Source organism: Nothobranchius furzeri, chromosome 2 (genome assembly GCF_043380555.1).
Source record: "Nothobranchius furzeri strain GRZ-AD chromosome 2, NfurGRZ-RIMD1, whole genome shotgun sequence".
Lineage (NCBI taxonomy): Eukaryota > Metazoa > Chordata > Actinopteri > Cyprinodontiformes > Nothobranchiidae > Nothobranchius > Nothobranchius furzeri.
The window spans coordinates 16179592-16201076 of NC_091742.1; the positions used below are offsets into that span (position 1 = coordinate 16179592).

General features: G+C 46.7%; 2 protein-coding genes across 2 annotated transcripts; one reads left to right on the forward strand and one right to left on the reverse strand.

The window, feature by feature from the left end:
• Positions 1 to 570: 570 nt before the first annotated feature.
• On the reverse strand, positions 571 to 10915 carry adam17b (ADAM metallopeptidase domain 17b). The gene is made up of 18 exons (XM_015947881.3): positions 10607 to 10915; positions 9450 to 9582; positions 9241 to 9374; positions 8585 to 8673; positions 8350 to 8512; positions 8069 to 8199; positions 7919 to 8005; positions 7743 to 7853; positions 7516 to 7660; positions 7348 to 7439; positions 5598 to 5750; positions 5315 to 5514; positions 5143 to 5246; positions 4732 to 4866; positions 4241 to 4371; positions 1828 to 1995; positions 1665 to 1721; positions 571 to 1173 (listed from the first exon to the last, which is right to left on the reverse strand). Exons 1-18 carry the CDS (start codon positions 10695 to 10697, stop codon positions 796 to 798), a joined length of 2502 nt encoding a protein of 833 aa, XP_015803367.3. The 5' UTR covers positions 10698 to 10915; the 3' UTR covers positions 571 to 795.
• Positions 10916 to 14467: 3552 nt separating this feature from the next.
• Positions 14468 to 21236, forward strand: taf1b (TATA box binding protein (Tbp)-associated factor, RNA polymerase I, B). Its single transcript, XM_015947885.3, has 15 exons — positions 14468 to 14617; positions 15870 to 15968; positions 16918 to 17005; positions 17197 to 17294; positions 17369 to 17458; positions 17927 to 18008; positions 18094 to 18238; positions 18309 to 18408; positions 18723 to 18870; positions 18951 to 19104; positions 19181 to 19218; positions 19383 to 19470; positions 20054 to 20124; positions 20383 to 20611; positions 20694 to 21236. Exons 1-15 carry the CDS (start codon positions 14600 to 14602, stop codon positions 20932 to 20934), a joined length of 1689 nt encoding a protein of 562 aa, XP_015803371.3. The 5' UTR covers positions 14468 to 14599; the 3' UTR covers positions 20935 to 21236.
• Positions 21237 to 21485: the final 249 nt, after the last annotated feature.

Below are 21485 nucleotides of genomic sequence, written 5' to 3' on the forward strand. Positions count from 1 at the left end.
TTAATCTGAAGCCCTTTTATTGTCAGTTTAAAATTTATTCAAAGCTGATGCAAAAACAACAAATGTTTAATTTTAAAGCGCAGCTTCAAAAAAAAATTATGGCTACTTTTTCCACTGTTTTGGCATCAAACATTATTTTAGAAAATAGAATTTGCATCATAAAATTCTCCGATTGAAAATTAAAGAATTCCATTAAACGAGTCGTCGTGCAAAAGCCACCAAAATTTCCCAGAAGATCCTAAAATTCCCACATTCCTAATAACGTTTCATAAAAGTTCTCCCATCAAAAGTGCTGGAGTGGGAATTGAAAATTTTGACATGACTGCAGCATCACAGCCTAAATGTTAAGGACGTAAAACTGCAGTCAGAAGCATCGTTACCATGGTTACTCGTTAGACAAGTTTCCACCAGCCCAGGTCCCGCTCACAGGTCTGTGGAGACAGGCTGTCTCCCTGCACTGTGATCCTCTACAGAAACAGGATTAAATAATCCCTGGAAAAGATGTTTTGAGTGACTTGATGTGGTTCCAAGGGGTGAGGACTGGTTGTAACCGGTTCCCTGTAGAACCAGTAAAGACTCTGGTCAAAGACTGAAACCTTTTGGTGAACAATTCTGAATGACAGTTTGGTTTAAAGTGCAGGGCGTAAAAATGGGGATTAGAGATTAGAGGCAAACCCTTTAGTCTGACCTGTCTGTAGCTCAACTATTAGGTGTGATCTGATTGGTTCTCTCTCAGAACCAATCAGGAAGACACTCAGATGTTTGTTTGCAATCAGCGCCCCCTGTCCATGTCTCTCAGCACTGCGTCTCCTTGCTGTCGATCTGATGTCTCTGCATTCGGGACACCTTCGTCTTCCCGCTGCGACTCGCTGGACTTTTCTCTGTCAGGTCCTCGAAGGAGCGTTGAATCACTCTGGTTGGACGCCCAAAAGCCTCCTCCAGCTCCTCAGTGTCCAGGTGGGAGTCTAAGCTTGGGTCCTCGTGGATGGTGGCCATTCGAGGACTGTCTGCAAGTGGAGGGGTGTGGCCCAGAGGGGGGGCGGAGCTAAAGACAGGAGGGGGACTGGTCTGCTGGAGGCCACTGGACTGGAACCGCACCGGGCCAGTTGGGAAGGTCAGAGGCTTGTAGATCCGGACAGATGCAGAGTCCAGGCTGCTCAGGAGCTCGGCATTCTGGGAAATGAATGACGAGTTAGTGGGATGGTAAATCTAGTCTGTCACTGAGACTGTTGGAGACAGTTTGTCATTTATGTCCCAAAGTTTCCTCCTTCCTCCTGACTCAAAAACTAACCGGAGTCCCAGGTCTCCATGACAACCCAAAGAGTCTGCTGAGGGAACTTATTTGAACATTTAAACGCTTAGCTCCAGCGACACGAGAGTAAAACCCTACGAACCTTCACAAAATGATCTGATTCTTTTGAACGTGGTCATAGCCCATGAGAGACTGGGCTTACCTACGTTTCTAACAAGTTTGACTATTCTGACAGACGGAAGAGCCAACATTCGGTCTGTGACTCCACCGGAGTTCCTCAAGGCAGAGTGTTCGGTCCCTTATCCAGATGACTCCCACTAAAGGCCCTCATGTTCCCGGCATCAGTCTCATCTGATGCACCGTATCCACATGGATTCCCTCGTAAAATGCTTTAACCAGGATTACTACTCACACTGGGGAAGAACAGAGATTTGGTGGTCTGTTCGTACTGTCGGTCCATCTTCTTGTCCTGAAAGCACAAAGGAAACCAAGGTTATGATCGTCCTTCAGACAGGAAAGACAAACGTGTCGCACCAGATGGAACCATGTCAGAGAGGGTGAGGAGAGATTCTCACCACGCAGTGGACCAGGATGCTCAACGGTACCCAGAACAGGAGCGAGAACGCCACCACTGAGCCCACGATGTTATCGGCCAGGAACTTCCTGAAGGTGTTGATGTTGAGTTTATCGATGAAGTCCCACAGACGCTCCACCACATCCTGAACCTGCTTCATGCACTTCCCCTGCATAGAAACACCCAGCCACCACTCAGGTTCACTAGCTAACATGCTACTTTGGTCCTTTACACAAATCCCTACAAGTTTTGGGGGTGGGCCCAAAGGCCCAGGCCTTATTCTTATTGACCCTTTGCACGTGACATCACACCACTCATGGGACTTCCCCCTTCGCCATAATGGATGGCAAAAAGACCGTTTACACATGTTGAAACTCCAGTGAAGCTAGTCAAAAGAAACCGGTTTGTAGCCTTTTATCGCTTTTATTTCATTGATTTTAGGGTAAAATGGTAACGGCTTGCTGTGCGGTTGGCTGCACTAACAGACAAGGATGTAAAGTCGACTTGTTTTGTTTCTTTCACATAACTTTGATGGAGACTGAGGACGAAGATGACCTGCAGTGACCATGCAGGACCTGCAGTGACCATGCAGGACCTGCAGTGACCATGCAGGACCTGCAGTGACCATGCAGGACTAGCAGCCCTCAGATTTGCAGCAAATGTGTTTTTACCGGGTAAGATCAATGCGTTCTTACTACTTATTGATAATCCTGATGGATGGATATTTCACCACAGAGGACGCACGGTACTGTCCACTGTGATAAATGTAAGATAATTATTTACAATCTTATTACTCCAATGTTGATTACGTATGGTAGTTGGTGGTTGGATTACGTTATTTATTTGGTACGAGCGTTGCCGTTCACAGATCTCATCCCGGTGTGAAAGCAGCAGCTGAACCTGGTGACACCAGCAACAAAAGCTGGACAGGGATCCGGACTCTTTTTAAAATCAGCTTCCGTGTAAAGTGAAACGCCGTTTATAACAATGTTAGAAATCCAGTTGTGTGAATTTTGGCAGTGTCGGACTTCAGTAAAGCTGACAAGATATTCGCAGATTCGACTTTTGCGGCTCTATGCCACGCCCATCTACTTCTGCATCACGGGTCCCCGGAAGAACAAAAAATGAACGCAAGTCAATGGGGCTAAAAACAAAATTTTCTAATTCCGCTTGTTTTGTACCATGGATTTCACATATGATGTCCGTGAATTGTAAAGACACATTTTGATACAGAGAAAGCGCTTATTTTCGAACAGGGGTAACGTTATTTTAGGTTTTGTGTGAAGATAAGTCCAGGACTACAAATATGTTTCACGGAAGTGACGTCATCAAACCAGACACGGAGAAAATTGAGAGAAAAGTGCTGTAAGTTCAGCAAACTTCCCACAGGAAGAAAGAACCACCATAAATCTGGTCATGTGGTGAGTAGCAGCTACGCTAGGGGGAGGAGATTCTGTGGCGACGTCACATATACGACTTACCGATTTCCAGTTTGTAGTCATGCTAATTGCGAACTTTTACAAGCTGAGGTTCATTGTCTCGTAGACCGCGATTTAGAGCATTATCTCGTAGACAGCGATTTAGAGTGTCGACTCGTAGACCGCGATTTAGAGCGTCGTCTCGTAGACCGCGATTTAGAGCGTCATCCCGTAGACCGCGATTTAGAGCGTTGTCCCATAGACCACGATTTCGAGCGTCGTCTCGTAGACCGCGATTTAGGACGTCGTCCCGTAGGGCGCGATTTAGAGTGTCGTCTCTTAAACCGCGATTTAGAGCATCGTCCCGTAGACCGCGATTTAGAACGTTGTCTCGTAGACCGCGATTTAGAGCGTTGTCCCGTAGACCCCAATTTAGAGCATCGTCTCGTAGACTGCGATTTCGAGCGTCGTCCCGTAGACCGCGATTTAGAACGTCGTCTCGTAGACCGCGATTTAGAGCGCCCTCCCATAGACCGCGATTAAGAGCGTCGTCCCGTAGACCGCAATTTAGAGCGTCGTCTCTTAAAAAAATGTCCCCGTTTTCCGTGTGCAGAACGTAGACGGTATCAGCGTCTCCGCGGCCCAGCAGTGTGGAAGTGCGCTAAAGCCGCTACGAGTTTGAAGCCAACAGAGCTACTTATACAGGTTTGTGATTCTGAGCGTGCTCGTGTGCGGACGTGGAGGAAGGAGCTCCGTAATATTTCCTCAGAGTGGCTGGTGACGTAGGTGCAAAGGGTCAATTCCTTGGATTTACTTAAGCAGGAGCAGTCGGCAGAATAACTGGACCGGTTCTCAGCCCAAACCCTGACTACATTCCTGAGGTCTGCAGGAACAAGGTGCTAAATCTTCCTGATTATCTATTCCAACACAAATTCCAATGGAAATACGGACACAATCCCACGATGACCCTAAGATCTGGGAGGTAAATCCACTCACCGCTCCATCACAGAACCCCACAGTGCAGGGTTTGCCTTTCCGCAGGTAAAGGAAGGCTCCGGACTGGTCCTGGTACGGGCTGCAGGTACCGGTATCACTCCGGCAGCAGACGTGACAGGATGAGTTTGTTTCTGGGAAAAATTAAGAGATATGGAATGCCGATGTAAAACTGAAGACTGGAGGTCGATGTGAGTTAAATGATCTAACAAGGAACGGAGAACCAGAACCCAAAGAAACGGAAGCAGTTTAAGTTTCATTGACTGACTCAGAAAACCAGAACCATCCAGTTCTGGTGCTGCTGGTTCTGGGTTATCCTCGTTGGCATTGAGACCCGATTTCACCTCAAAAGCCTTGAGTCTCTCTCTCCCACCCCTCCCCTTGTCCTCCCCCCCCATATCTAGGAGAACATTCCCGGTTCCCGCTGATCTCTCAAATTTGAGCTGGCCTTTAACGTTCCCGTTTTATGCCAGCTGAACGCAGATGCCCGGTACCGTTGCAGGCGCAGGGCTCCAGGTTGAGGACGGCCTGACAGAAAGGAACACACTCTCCGTTCAGACACTCCCCGTTGTCCAAACAAACTGTTTTATCTGGAGCGTTCTCCGGAGGAGGACACTCGCTGGTGTTTCCTGTCAATGACAAAAAACAAGGTTCTGTTTACGCTCTTCTTGCTGAGTCCGAGACTCAGAACAACGTTTTTATCTACCTGCGTCATTTAAAAGCTAAAAAACGTTTATTCAATTATTTTATAAAATCAGAAAAACAAAAGCTCGGATATTTTTCCAGATCCCAGAAGAGAAAACTAAATCTGGGAGGAAAGATCAAACAGGATTTTATAGTTTTCACAAACTAAAAATGCAGAAAAAACTCAAACCAGAAGCAGGAGGTTCTGGCCGGGTTCTGACCTGAGCAGTACGAGTGACCCTTACAGGTGGCATCGATGGGTTCCTGACAGACTTCCCCTCTGGACTGGAACCGGCAGGCCCGGCAACAGGCGCTGTTCCTGTCGCTGCACACAGGCACGGATCAGAGCCGCCGTCTCACCACAACAGAACTTTGGAATGTCACGGATCGGACCTGCACTGAGCGCCGTCCTTCAGCCGACAGTCTTTGGTGCAGCAGCGGTCCGAGTTGATGTGCAGCAGGCCCGGGTCGCACTCTTCGCCCCGTTCCACACGGGAATTCCCGCACACGTTTGTGTTCCTCTCCCGGAAGCAGGACGCCGCCTTCGACCGCAGACGCTTCACGATAGAGCGCCGGCTGCAGGTGGAGAACAGCTGGAGTGGAACAGGAGAAAATGGGTTTTACAGAGTCGAGCTAAGTGTTCTGAGTGTTCGATCAGTTTGAGCAGAACCAGAACCTTGTTGTTGGTGTGATCTCCGCTTACGGCGATGGGGTACATCACGTACTTCCCCCCCTGGTCCTCCCGGGGGGCGCAGTACGGAACATTATCCGGGTCGTGTTCTGCTCCAAAATTATGGCCCAGTTCATGAGTCGTCACCAGGTCCGCTTCCTGTGGGGAACCAATGGGTCAGAACCAACTCTGACTCCAACCCGGCCGTCATCCTAGATAGCTTTGCTCCTGTTTCTTTGCCTGAGCTAACCAAACTAGTTTATGAAGACCTCTGCAGGCCCCCTCCACATCTTACCCTCATCTTTAAAAATGCTTTTCAGTCCATCGGTTCCAGTCTCTAATGCCCTTCTGACCCACACTGATGCAGAGTTCTGGCTCTGGTCCTGCTGGACCTGACTGCAGCCTTTGACACTGTTGACCATCACCTGCTACTGGAGAGGCTGAGAGACTGGGTAGGCCTATCAGGAACCGCTCTGGAGTGGTTCTCCTCTGATCTTTCTGAGCGCTCCTTTTCTGTGGCAGTCTCCAAGTTTAGGTCCTCCACCACCTCCCTTACCCATGGTGTCCCACAAGGTTCTGTGCTGGGGCCTCTGCTCTTCCTCCTCTATCTGCTTCCTCTTCAGCACATCCTGAGCTCGTTCAAAGGAATCTCCTACCATCTTTATGCAGACGACATCCAACTGTACATCTCCTTTAAGCCCCATGAGATGTCTATGCTGCAGCTGTTACACACCTGCTTAGACTCTATCAAAACCTGGATGGCTGGGAGCTTTCTACAGTTGAATGAAGATAAGACTGAGATGCTCATCTGTGCCCCAGACAAGCTGGTTCCCAAAGTCAGAGACTCTCTTGGTCAGCTTGCTTCTCACACCAAACCTTCTGTCAGGAGTCTTGGTGTGACCTTTGACCCAGCTCTCACCCTGGATTCTCATGTCAGTTCTCTTGTTCGCTCTTCCTTCTTCCATCTCAGGAACATTGCTAAGCTGAGTCCCATTCTGTCCCGCTCTGAACTTGAGACAGTTCTCCACACCTTCATCTCCTCACGTTTAGACTACTGTAACTCTCTTTTCACGTGTCTGAGCAGAACCTCCCTGAACCGTCTACAGGTGGTTCAGAATGCCTGTGCTCGGCTTCTGACCAAGTCCTCCAAACACACTCACATCACCCCGCTTCTTCTCCAGCTTCACTGGCTGCCAGTCAACTTCAGGGTTCATTTCAAGATCCTGGTTCTGGTCTTTAGGGCCTTACATGGACAAGCACCATCTTATACTGGTGATCTTCTTAGTCCCTACACCCCCAGCAGGTCCCTGAGGTCCAGTGACCAAAGCCTACTGGTTGTGCAGCGCCAGGCTAAAGGTCAAAGGTGACAGATCATCTGCTGCTGTGGCCTCCAGACTCTGGACCTCTCTCCCCCTGAGCTTGAGATCAGTGGTCTCCTTTAAACTCACCTGTTCAGGCTTTGGTGGGACCTTCATCACCACCTCTCCTTGTTCAGCTCTTATTCTGCCTTTCCCGGGATCCACTGATTTCCCTCTTTTTCTCATTTTAAAAATATTTTAATTGTCTTTTTTTTATCTTTTATTGTTTTTGTAAAGCGCCTGGTGATTTTTGTCTTGAGGCGAAATATAAAAGACGCCTTCTTTCTTTTGAGTCTGAGCAGAACTGGAGGCAGAAGAGATGTTCCAGAACTATCTGATGGTTCTATTAAATACAGCTAACGGACCAGGTCAGGGGTTCTTATCTGGGTCAGGCCCACCTTGGTCAGGATGGTTTTGCCGTAGTTCTTGGTGCTGGTCAGGCCCGTGTTCAGGTAAATGGCTCCCTGCTTGTTAGCTGCTGAAGGACAAGCTGGAGACACAACAGGAGGACATATGAGGACGGCGGATGAAGAAATCTGGGAACGTCGGGATGGAGCGGGGCTTACCTTTGGAGCAGAGACCTCCTGGGATGTCGGGTTTGGACGGCGCCACGTAGGCCAGACCCAGAGTCCCCTCATCGAAGTCCTGGTAGGTGAACAGATGGGCCAGGCACACACTGGATGCCTTCTCCGCTATGTCCACGCTGAACTGCTGCAGGTGGACAAAGACACCAACATCCGGGTAATGGCGGCTCAATCATGGAGCAGATGTCAGGTGTGGTTGTCATGGTTACCTCCAGAAGCTTCTTCACGTCCCAGACGTCCTTCCCTGGAACCGGACTTCCCCTCATGTTGAAGTGGCTTTGTCCCGGGGACACAGGAGTGGGACCGTTCTCTATGATGATCTGCCAGCAGGAAGACAGCAGCCCTGTTCAGTCGGGTCAGAACCGGACCCTTACCCAGAACTCACCTGCTGGATCTGGACCCCGTAGCCGCTGAACTCACTGTCCCACGACGTGTTTCGGTAGATGTCATCCACGCGGTCGATCAGCTCGATCTGAAACGGAGACGGGAGAGTTAGGGTCGGGGAGGGGTCGGGGTGGGCGGAGCCTGGTCTCACCAGGTAGTTCAGGGTGGTGCTCTCCTCCCCCCGACCCATGTGCTTGAAGAAGCGGTGGTCGGCCACCAGCAGCAGCGGACACGTGTTCTTCTTATGGTCGTAAACCTGACGCTTCCCCCTGAACGCAGGCTCTAAACAAACAAACAATTAAAAATTAACACACAAATAAATAAAGAATTGTATATTTATGTAAACAGCTGATCAGCTCCGTCACAAAACTAAACAAGCTTCAGGAGAAAATATGTTACTTTCGTCTTCCTGATGTTTTCACATTTACTAACCAGCGTCGTCGTTCCCATCCAACATGGCCGCTCTGAGAGAGGAGTCGGGCGCCGCGTAGCCGCAGACGGACGGCTGCTGCAGCCGGCTGATGTTCCTGATGTCCTCAGAGCGATAGATCAGGAGACGGCCATCAGGCGGCGCCAACGTGAACCTCCAGAGAGGCTGGGGGGGTGGACGGGTAACATTAGACCAGTTTGACCCGAACTGGTGGGGGTTTGAGTCACTCAGTTTTACCTCGATGTTGAACTCTGCCTCGTCGGTCAAGATGTGAGCAGAGAACTCGTCGTCATCGATGTGAGCCTGAACGCGAGAGTTCTCCTCCCCTGGGAGAGAAAACACTGAACTAAAGGAGCGTTTTTCCAGCTTTTCCTAAAACACACAACCACAAGGACCCCGGGTCAGCACCGGCTCCGTACCAGGTTCTGGTACCTCCCTGGTTCAGACTGGGACGGCGGATTAAAGGTACAGAAAACCAATATAACTACCATCCGGATGAATATGACCTGGGTTCCTGCTGTTGAGGACTTTAGTCATAAATCCAAACCCTCTCCTACAGAAGAACGGCCACGTCACGTATGTCACTCCAACAGTAAACAAGGACGCTGCTGTATTGTGAATAACTGTACTTTGTTTACTTTTGTGATCCTAATTATTACAGAAAACTGTTTACAGCTGCAGCAAAACCCTGTTTGGATTCTAAACGTTCTCAGAAATGTTTCCTTCGGTTCGTTTCTAAGAGACGAACTGGGACAACCCGGATCTGACCCAAACAAATGGACTCAGCTGTCCCTCTGGGAAGCACCCAGGCATTAGACGGCTCTGGGTCTGCAACCAGACTCCAGGATCAGCTGTTCTAACAGACACCGGAGCTCCTCGGAGCACCACGTTACCGATGACGTGTCCGGTAAAGTAGTTGTGTCTGTTAACAGGGACGCCTCGCTCTCGGCCATCCTCGTCCACAACCACGGCTCTGAAGTCCTCAGTGAAGAGCTCGTTGTTGGTCCTCAGGTAGAGTCTGAACCGCCTGCACTCAGAAACACAGAGCAGTCAGACTGAACCAATCACACACGGAGCAAACATACAGGAAGTGGAATGTGACCTCTGCAGGGCGCTGAAGCTCAGCAGCTTCTCCACGTGAGCTTCAGTCTGGACGTCACGGCGGCGGACGGAGTGGGTCTGAAGGCTGGAGAAAGGAAGAACTTCAAAGTCATCCAACATGGACCTGAGAGGAGCTGTGGTGGAAAAGAACACGTTAATGATCCTCAGGATCACAGAGTCCTCTATCCCACTTCAGATGGATCCTTGAATCCTAGAGGTCTCAACCCGCTGAAGATGTTAAAAATGAAAGTTAATCAACTTTAGATGTTCTTGTAGACTGTGTGTGTGTGTGTGTGTGTGTGTGTGTGTCCATCCACTGTCTGAACCCGCTTGTCCACGTAGGGTCGCGAGGGGGCTGGTGCCTATCTCCAGCGGTCAATGGGCAATCAGGCGGGGTACACCCCTGGACAGAGAGCCAGTCCATCGCAGGGCAACACAGACACACACAGGACAAACAACCACACACACACACACATAAGGACAATTTGGACAGACCAATCAGCGAACCCAGGACCTTCTTGCTGCAAGGCAACAGCTCTAACCACTGCGCCACTGCGCAGCCTGTGTGTGTGTGTATGTGTGTGTGTGATTTATTAAACTAAAGTGAGATTTTTTAAACTATATGTTTCTGAGTTATTTAATGTAAAACAGTTATTGTGTATTTACCAAAGGCAAATGAAAAGCTCTAAAGCATCACATCTAATTTGGGATTTCCATTATTATCATTTATTACATTGTTATCAAAATGTTTTAGCTTGGTACTAAATAGTACCTTGAAGATTTTTAAAAATGACTATTTGTCCAAATAAAATTTGTGATTCAAAATGTGCAATTATTACAAAACATCAATTCAAAATCTAATAATTTAATCTTTGGAAAAAATTTGTTTTGTTTCAGAATTAAAATGTGATCTTTTTGACATGAGTCGTTTTCCATATATATTACCAGCGTAATAACATTTACATGATCTCAAAAGTATTTTTATTTTGTCACCTCATTGGGACGATAAAACATCAATTTAAATAACTTGTTTGTTTAAATATTATATTTGAATAGTTTTTAGTGGTTTTGTCACTAAAAGGGTTCCATACCTGAAATCAAGTTTTCGCCTCAGCGAACAAACTTAATTCATTAATAAACTCCTAAAGAAACTCTTACCGAACTCCTGCTGCTGCGCGTCCGCGGGCGGAGACGCTGCTGCCTCCGTTAAAACGGTAAAAAACAAAAAAACGGCGAGCTGCCCTCTCATGTTGGACAGTTTGACGGATGTCTCTCGCAGCAGGACGGCGAAGACTAGAACCGCTACACCTTTCAGGTCTTACGGGTCACAAACAAACTTCTGACTTCCGGCGCGTTCTGGAGAGGAAACTCTGCGATCCGCATAAGTCATTGTTGTTTTCTGAGGAAAATCACAGAAAAACGCCTTTACTCCGCAGAACCAGGAAGACCCAGAGCCGCTGTGGAAAGCTGGCGTGAACTGAGGACGCGGGACGGAAAAAGGCCAAACGGCCTTCACAATAAAAGCACCGCAGTTGAGAAATAGACCGTCTTGATTTATTTTGATTGCAGTCTTTTTGCCACTGACTGTACATCCTTCGTGTCTTATATGTGCATTTTGTTGTACAGCTTTGGAACACATTGTTGTTTTTATGAGTATTTTATAGATAATTTCTGTCTAAAATCATTGAAAGGGTGGCTTTCAAGCTTAACACAGAATACCTCTCACAAAATTGTCTGATTGACCCTTACCAATCTGAGTTCAAAAAGGGCCACTCCACTGAAACTGCTCTGTTAGCAGAGACGGAATCCTTAAAAGAAGCTAGAGCGACTGCCAAATCCTCAGTGCTTATTCTGCTCGACTTATTGGCTGCATTTGACACTATCAACCATGGCTTCCTTTTGTCCACACTATCTGGCATGGGCATCACAGAGAAAGCAAACGCCTGGTTTCAATCATACCTCACAGGACGATCATTCAGTGTATCTTGGCTTGGACAATTCTCTACCGTACACTATCTTGCCACAGAAGTCCCCCAGGGCTCTGTAGTAGGATATCTTCTCTTTGCCATATACACCACCTCACTGGGTGAGATCATTCGATCATATGGCTTCTCCTACCGCTGCTATGCAGACGACACCCAGCTCTATCTGTCATTTCCACCGGACGACCACACTGTCTCTGCACGAATATCAAACAGTCTCTCTGACATATCAAAATGGATGAAATCCCACCATCTCCAACTCAACCTCTCTAAAACTGAACAACTTGTCATCCCAGCAAAACCATCCATACAGCACAATATCTCAATCCAAAATGACTTCCTATCACTGGCTCCTTCAAAGGCAGTTCGAAATCTGGGTGTTGTGATTGATGAACACCTGACCTTTAAAGATCATGTTGCCTCTGTTGCTCGTTCATGACGCTTTGCGCTGTATAACATACGAAAGATCCGACCATACCTAACACAACATGCCACCCAGCTCCTGGTGCAATCTACAGTCATCTCTTGCCTCGATTACTGCAATGCCCTTCTAACTGGTCTTTCAGCCTGTACTGTGAGACCTCTTCAAATGGTCCAGAACGCAGCGGCGCGTCTGGTCTTCAATCAGCCAAAAAGAGCACACATCACCCCTCTGTTCATTGAGCTCCACTGGCTACCGCTAGCTGCACACATCAAATTCAAATTGCTAACACTAGCATACAAAGTCCGAGATGGTACGGCTCCCATCTACCTGAATCCTCTTGCAAAGGCTTACGTCTCGGCCCGGCCGCTCTGGTCATCACAGGATCATCGGCTAGCAGTGCCTACACCACGCTCAGGACAATCCAGACTCTTCTCATGCATCGTTCCACAAATGTGGAAGGACCTTCCAAGCACTACCAGAACAGGGGCTTCCTTTTCAATTTTCAAGAAACTCCTAAAGACAATGCTCTTCAGAGAGCATCGTCTAAACTAGCACCCTCCCTGCACCCGTCCCCCCTCTCTACTGTCCACTCCTTGTGGACTTCGGGAGGTCAAGAGAGGGTCCAGTGCCGATTAAGATAGAGGGGGAGGAGGTGGAGGTAGTCACTAAGTACAAGTACCTTGGGCTGTGGATGGACAATAAACTGGACTGGTCATGCAATACAGGCCACCTGTATAAGAAAGCCCAAGGCCGACTGTACTTCCTCAGGAGGCTGAGGTCTTTTAACATCTGCAGGAAGCTCCTGAGGATGTTTTACGAGTCAGTGGTTGCTGGAGTACTTCTTTTTGCTGTGGTGTGCTGGGGGAGTGGCACAGCGAAGAAGGACACATCTAGGCTGGAGAAGCTGATCAGGAAGGCAGGCTCTGTGGTCGGCATGAAACTGGACACGTTGGTGTCAGTGGCAGAGAAAAGGACATTAAAAAAACTGCTTGACATCATGGACAATGCTGGGCATCCTCTGCACACGGCCATAAACAAACAGAAGAGTCTATTCAGTGAAAGGCTGCTTCTCCCCAAGATGAGAACTAACAGACTTAAAAACTCCTTTGTCCCACACGCCATCAGACTGTATAACTCCTCTCTGGAGGGGAGAGGGAGGAGAACCAGGAGGACAACGGAGGGGGGGACACCGAAGCTGTAGTGACTCTTCACTTCACTGTGCAATACCTCAATGCAAGTACCTTTGTTAAACAGTTAAATTGGTTTAATGGTCAACGGTGCTAAGGACGTTGATATCCGGAAGGTGCAATTCAATTGTATTTTTATATTTATTTCTATTTTTATTATTATATAATATTTTCTGACGTTCTGTAACCTCTGTCGGTGTTGCGCTGCTTTTTTTGGAAACTGAATTTCCCGAAGGAATTCACCCGAGGGATTAATAAAGTTTTTTATTATTATTATTATTATTATTATTATTATTATTATTATTGTTCCCTCCTCTCCATGATTCATCATGCTGCCTCGCTGCTACCTACAACTGACTGGAAATTGTTTGTTGTTGTTATTGTTGTTGTTAGCATCAAGGGCAACATGCCAATTATCACTTGTAAGTCGCTTTGGACAAAAGCGTCTGCTAAATACATAAACATAATTTGGATTTGAATCTGAATGAAATAACTGACACGTGCACCAGGATAAAATCAAATTAGTCCAAATGAAAGCCATTGGACCAAATACATTAATTTAAAAGAAAGTCTAACTGTGAAAATAGTTTATTATTGCCAATTTGAGTTACCTACTTGTTTTTCACAATTAGAAGCCTGAGCTTTGGTGAAACATGTGAAATTATATAAAATATATATTTAACTCAAAATAATAGCTACATTAAACATAAATACATAATATGTAAGCAACTATCTTGTAACAGTTTATTTGATATTTTCTTGGTACACAGCAAATGAATAATTTCTTAAATTCTTTGTTTTGTTTTAGTGTTTGCTTTTATTTTGAAAGTGCGCCTCAGCTTGTTGTGCGTGTTGTCGCGCGCTCGACGGGCTCGTGAGTAGAACGCGTGTGTGCTCTCTGAGCTCGTGAAAGATGAACCCAGCAGTTGGGTCGTGAATTTTAGCGATTGTACAAGAAACATAAGCTCCTAACTTCCAGAACCACAACAGAAAGACACAAAAATAAAGTTTCTTCTGAAAAGCGACTCGATTCGTGACGTAACATAAGAGAAAGACGGAAACATCTGGCGAGTCTTTTTATAATCTCTGATCTCATCCAAATCCAAATCCGCTTTTAAACGAGAGGCCAAAGTCTGTAAAACACCACCAGCAAACATGACGGCCGAACCGAACATCAGATATGACAAAAATACAATAAAATACAGCAGAACTCTACATAAAATACCTTTTGAATAACTTTGTGAAAAATCTAAATGAGCTTTCAATAGTTTTAATTGGAACGTTGTAAAACATTTTCTTCCGGATGTACTTGACACGTAATTGATGAATGTTGAATTACACAGACAGCAAAAGCGAGTTATAACCATAGTTGGCGGTTGTAGTTCACATTGCAACCTGTTGGTGGCAGTATAGAAACCTTGCAGTCGCTAAAATCAACCGATGAAGATGAAGCGGTTCCAGCTACAAATACGCTTCTCTCATTTTAGCTTGAGAGCTAAAAGGAAAACCTAATGAATAAATTAAACACATAATGACCAGACTTTAGTTTTAAATCACGATGGATGAAGACGCTACGGTAAACACATTTAAGCATTTTTTATTTGTAAATATGTCGCGTACATTTAATTAAGGGGGAATGTTGATGTTAGCTAGCTGGTTGAGGCACACACAACCCTATTAACAACACGCCTTCTTTCATTATTATTAAATACGAAGTCCGAAAGAAATCATTTAACAACTTGGTCGGAATCTACAGCGGTCGGTTTAGTAATCGGCATAGATTTAGTAACGTTACCAACACGATCAACGTAGTTATTCAATCGTTCATGTAGAGGTTAGTAGTTTTGGCTAGCATTCCACCTAATTAGAGCTGTGAAGAAAAAAGAAAGAAAACGATCTTTTATGTAGCGCCTGTCAAGATAAAAATCACGTGGAGCTTAAAAAAAGTATAAAAAGGATTTAAAATATGTTTAAAATGAGAAAAAGTGGGAAACCAGTGGATCACATGAAAGGCGGAATAAGAGCAGAACACGGAGAGGGAGGTGATGAAGGTCCCACTAAAGCCTGCACAGGTGAGTTTAAAGGAGACCACGTAGTCCACTGACCTCAGGCTCGGGGGAGAGAGGTCCAAAGTCTGGGGGCCACAGCAGCAAATAATCTGTCACCTTTAGCCTGGTGCTGCACAACCAGTAGGCTTTGGTCACTGAACCTCAGGGACCTGCTGGGGGTGTAGGGACTAAGAAGATCACCAATGTAAGATGGTGCTTGTCCATGTAAGGCCCTATAGACCAGAACCAGGATCTTGAAATGAACCCTGAAATTGACTGGCAGCCAGTGAAGCTGGAGGAGAAGCGGGGTGATGTGGGTGTGTTTGGAGGACTTGGTCAGAAGCCGAGCACAGGCTTTCTGAACCAGGTGGAGCAGAAGCTGCTAATAGTTAAGCTTTTATTTGTGTTTATTATTTATTGAGTATTTAAACCCGTTTTGATGCACCAACATCCTGCTGTGGTCAAGAAAGTAAGATTTAACATTTTACTCTTTCTTTCTGTTTCATTTAATTTATCTAATTTTTCTTCAAAAGCTAATTTTTGTCTAACTCACTGAAGGTTCTCATTTTTCAAGTTTCTTACAAACATTTTTCTTATTATGCATCAGATTTTAGATTTAATTTATTACTTTTTATTTGCTTTTTTATTCAAAGTTTGTTGTGAATCTACTTGTGTGAGTTGTGAGAATATTAATAATATTAGTAATAATTTTTAGGTTTTTGTCAAAAGCTCAGGTGAGTTTGAGTTGCTCTCTTCACCCGTACCTGTGTTCCTGTCCAGGCTGGCTACAGGGAGCCCTGCGCTCAGTGTGCAGCGGTGAACTGGGGCATCTCAGAAGAAGGTCGTTTCTACTGCATGTCCTGCCACAACGTCATAGAGGTAAACAACAACAACAACTTACAAGTGATGTAGGTGTGTTTGGAGGACTTGGTCAGAAGCGGCGCACAGGCATTCTGAACCACCTGCAGACGGTTCAGGGAGGTTCTGCTCAGACACGTGAAAAAAGAGTTACAGTAGTCTAAACGTGAGGAGATGAAGGTGTGGATAACTGTCTCAAGTTCAGAGCAGGACAGAATGGGACTCAGCTTAGCAATGTTCCTGAGATGGAAGAAGGAAGAGCGAACAAGAGAACTTACATGAGAATCAATGAGTATGTTACCATGGTAACACTTCCTCAGATGTCTTAAAACTCTGAAAGTTAGAAGCTTCTAAATTCTCATATTGTGGTTTCTGAACATGTGTCTGCATGGACGTTATTAATGTGGGTTTAAGCTTTCCGTTAGCTTTAGCCATGCTAGCTTGCACTTCTGAGAGGCTGGAGCATTTAGTGTTAGACTGCTAGATAATAATAATAATTATAATAATAATAAGCACAGTGAAGGAAACTCCTGAGTTCACATTTTAAAGAGACAGTTGGTACCTTGCTGCAGCTGTTTACTGCTGATAATAATAATAGATTAGATTTATAAAGAGCTTTTGGGCTCTCTGCTGGTGATGGAAAACTCAAACGTAGCCATGCTGCCCTGGGGTTGTCTGAGAGGTGAGGTTGTCATTTTGCACTCCCTCTGATTACTGGACAGCAGGCTCTACTGATCTTAAGGTCCTCATCAGCTTGAATGATAAATGCTCTAGACTTTCTGACTGATTTCCTGTTTCCTCTGCCTCCCAAGTCCAACGCTTTTACGTACAATTGAGCCTGTCAGCGTCATTGCCATGGAACGTGGTTAAAACGGGTTTTTGGCAGCTGTAGTGCCTGTGGCTGTCAGCAGGAGGCGCTGTTTTATCTGAGGCCTCCCCTGATGGTTTTTATACATGTTCCTGTGCTCAGAGGACCATAGAGGTGGTGGACCTGAGCGTCGCTGGAAGCTCCAACAGATTAAAATCTATCGCCAAAGGACCCAGAACCAGTAAAGAAGGTGGGTGTGTCCTCTGAGGTGGTTTCAGCTGGAATAACCACACACACACATACACCACACACACACATACACCACACACACACAACTTTATTTTACAAACACAGACCTTTCTGGTCTCTAAAGCCGTCCCCAGATGTTTTCTAGCTGCAGGGGAACTTCAGTTTAGTTTCTGACAGGTTGATGTTCCTCAGAGCGCGGCTACACCTGGCTGGTCTGTGAGGGGTTCCAGTTCATCCTGAAGAACCAGGCTGACGCTCTGCTCCGGCTGGGAGTCGATCCGAACTTTAAGGTCCTTTTATTCTCAAGCGGATGTGGATGCTCCGGCGCCGGCCGATCCCGTCTGATCCGTCTGATCCATTTCAGGAGGTTTTGTGTCAGATGTGGAGACTTTACCTGCAGAAGAGCCAGCAGGCGTACACCTCCGATCGGCTGCGTGGGTCCAGGTTCAGACCGGTCCGTTCTGCAGATTCATTCATTCATTCATGTGCATGAATGTGGAGTTGTAATGGTTTATTATTGTTTTATACAGTATTGTGTTTTTTGTTTGATCTGTTTTCTTTAGCGTGTTTTTTCTGTTACTATTAGATAATTTCTTTTTATAAGACTTTCTGCTTTTATTACAGCATTTTAAAACTGCAGATTTTTGATTTCAGACTTTTGTTATTTTCTATTTTTAAACAAATGTTTGTTTCTTAAAATCTTTTTTCCTCTAGATGGATTTTTATGTATTTGAATGAAACGTTTTTATCTTTTTAGTTTTTACATTTTTAATAGTTTTTATATTTAGATCTTAATCCATTTTAGTCATTTTTCACCAACTTTATTAAACTATTTTTATACTTTAATGTGTGAATGATGGACTTGCTTGTGGTTTAAAGCTGAGCTGAAAGTTGTGACTAATTAACTCGTCCGTCTCTTCAGCTCAACATCGACTCAGACTCTGACTGCGCCACCGAGTCGTCCATCGTGTCGGAGAGAGAGTCGAACCCGTCCAGTTTCTCAGGTTCTAGCACCAGAACATCAGGTTAACCTTCAGACTTGCTTCAGCAGCTTTCTGCTGACTAAACGAGTTTCCCTTCGACCCTCAGAGATCGACAGCGATTGCTCCGGTTCCGCCGACGAGAGAACCCCACGGAGGAGGAACCGCTTGATGAGAATGAGGAAGACTCTGGCTCTGGTTCACCTAGCGTTGGTGTGGAGCCGCGAGGCTCTGACGCTCAGCGACCTGCTCAGGTGCGCGCATGCACACACACTCACGAGATTATAAATAAAGTTTATTTGAATGGTGTGTGTTTGTTTCCAGGCTGGTCAGAGACGGCCACGTCCCATACCTGAACGCCTACGAGCAGTTTCCTGAAGAGATGAAGCTGAGTGGAAACAAATCCAGTGTCTTCAACACCAAGGTGAGAATTCCTAAACGGGAACGACACACTTGGACCAGAGAGAGTAGGTCAACACTAGAGATCGGGTGTTTCCAGTCATTCTTCTCTAAAGGAAACAGGAAGTGGATCAGTTACATGGGGTGGAGCTTATTTATGAACTCTTGGGTCTGTTCCTGTTAGGTTGACGACGTGACATGAACGTTCATAAAATAAGCACGGTCAGTCTTCACTCAGACTAGCTGTTAGCTTATCTATCCTGATGGACCTAAACACTATTTCTCTGAGCTGAGGTTGTTCAGGAAGTGTTTCTAGTTCCTACCCACTCGTCTCTGCAGAGCATCCCGTCTCACCGCCTGGTCCATAAAGTGGCTCAGAGTCTGGTTCTGGTCCTGGAGCTTCCTGCTTTTCCTCCCATCGGCCCAGAGAATCTGCTCCACCCGGCGATGCTCAGCATGCGTTACCTAGCTGATGCCAACCTGCCCGGTAACTCCCACCTGACCCGGTTAGTTCCACGTACTGGTACCAGCACCGCTGACCCGTCTCCCATCCCTGTCTCCCGTCAGATGGGCTGCACCGGTGGGTCTGCAGCCTGATGGAGCGCCCACAGAAGTCTAAACGGGATCCGAGTCCGGCGTTGCCACGGCACGACGTTCAGGCCGCTGCCCACATCATCGTCACCATGAAGCTGATCTTCGGTCTAGACGACCATACCGAATGGTACCCCGACCCGCCCGATTCTAACCACTTCCTGTTCCTCAGCGGCTCAGCTGTCACTTTTTCTTCTGTGTTTCAGGGAATTATCCAACAAAGTGACCCCGCATGACCCCTCTGGTAGGTGTTTCTCCTGGTTCCCTGTCGGGTCAAAGGTTGTGGATTTTCTGGTGGATCCGCAGGGTCTGGTTCTGCTAGAACAGATTTATTTTGGATGATGTGTTTTTACGGTCGGCCATTCTGGCTCAGGTCTGACACCTGTGGTCTGAATCTGATGTTTACAGAAAACCTGTTCAGCTTCAGGAGGTGGTTCCGGCTGATGGGGACGGCTCTGGGCCGAGCCGAGCAGAAGCGGGACCGGGATATGGCCAGGTGAGGATCAGAGGTCAGCCTACATCTGGATCCTGAACCTGTTTGGACCTCTCTCATCCTCCACAGCTTTTTATTTATTTAGTTCAGTCGGACCACCTTTTACCCGCTTTAGTTGGGTTGGACTCAGACTGGGTCTGAACTGTGGTCGTAAAAATATCCTCTTTCAGGTGAATTTGGTGTTTTTATCCCATCGGCTGCTTCAGAGGGCGATCAGCAGGTGGCGCTGCTGGCCCGTGTATGCTTCAACCCTGTGTGGTTGGATACAATTCTGCTTGTTTTAAACTTTTCACTCAAAATTTTCTAAAAGTATCTGGTTTCGACTTCAACCGGGTAAACCCTAAACCAGGTAGACCGTAACCCAGGTAAACAATAAGCTAGGTAAACAGGTTTTTTTACTTTCCTGAATCTATTTATTTCTCTGAGCAGAAAGCTGATTTAAAAAGTTCCGATCTGCTTCATGGAATCTGCTTTTAAACACAAACCTAACAAAATAAAAGCCTCTTGGGAGTGGAATCCGTTTACCGTCCAGGTTTTGTGTTTTGATAAAAAACTGATTTATTTTTTCTCTTTGTCTCGTTTGCAGGAAGCAGTGGAAGCCAAAGAAACCGATTATCCTACGTAGGAGGCTGGCGGGCCGCGCGATGAAGACAAAAAGTGAGAATCTGAAATGAAAACTGAAAATTTATCTTTTGTTGGAACTACTTTTATTTTATTTTGAAAGAACTCTTTCTCTTCCTGCCCTAAGTCGTCCAGTCAGCATTCAGGCTGCAGACTTGAGCGGTCTGTAGTTCAAACCTGAACCCGTGACCCGGCTCTGGAGGTCTCTCCTGGCTCAACGTGTCGCTGCAGCGGGGTTTAAGGTCTGAGCCACAGATCTGTTCAGGTTCTGACACCGTGGTTTTGTTCCTTCAGGAATCTCTGAGCAGCTGCAAATGTGCTTCGAGAAGCTGTCCTCCAGTCCTGCAGGTGTCCAGGATGTCGGTCTGTCCAGCTTCAGGTTCTGCTGGGGGGACGAGGACGGGTCCAACGGTCCCAGTCTGCATCACATGAAGCTGGATGGAGTCCTGAGCCTGGAGGACGATGTCCTGACTCCCCTTAACTCCTCCTACTGGCATCCAGGCCTCAGACGCTGCAAACTGATGTGAGTTCTGAGTCTGACCCAGGAGAACCAGAACCAGGAGCCCCATCTCAGCGTCTAACCCTGACTGTCCCGTCCTCTGCAGGCACTGCCAAGGATCGGCCCCGGGTCATTACCCCGAGTTCGAGCCATCACTGCCGCGGTCCTTCGTCTGGGTGCTGCGGCTCTTCAGCTTCCTGCTGGACGTGGAACCATGTTACCTGTTTCAGGAGGTGCTGGAGGTGGAGAGGAGGCTGGTCGGATCCAGGTTACCAGGGCAACGAAACAAAAGGAGGCTCAGGAACAGGACAGGAAAGGAAGAGGAGCAGCAGGAAGAGAGGAGCTGAAGGGATGAAGGATTAGCCTACCTGGACGTGTCCCCAAACGTCCCACCTGGTGTCTCGAGAACAGACTCGGAGGAGAAAAGTTATCAAGTTTCATTTCATCTGGATTCAGATGGTTGTAAAAGAAAATTCATGAGATAAGATTCTTAATTTTTTTATGAACTTGTATAAAAACATGAAACGAGTGTATTAAAACAGAAAACTCTGACATGAAGCATCAGAGACATGTTTATGTGACCCAAGTGCAGGTGTTTCTGTCCTCATGCGGCTGCTGCTGATGATGATCAAGTAAATTCATGCTTTCACTTCCTGTTTTTGTGCTTTGTCTGGAGACAAAGGAGCTGCAGTAGCGGGGAGCAGCCAGCAGGGGGACAGCTGGTGAAGGAGGCTGAACACCAGACCAGAGATGTTTGTCTGCAGCTCCTCTGGAGTGGAGATGTTCCTGCTGGGCAGCTCCAGCAGAACCTGTTCCCTGGATGATCCCGTCTCACCAGAACGGGTTTCATCTCCTATCTGATGCGTCTGAGGCTGAGAACACGGCAGGAGAGTGGTTC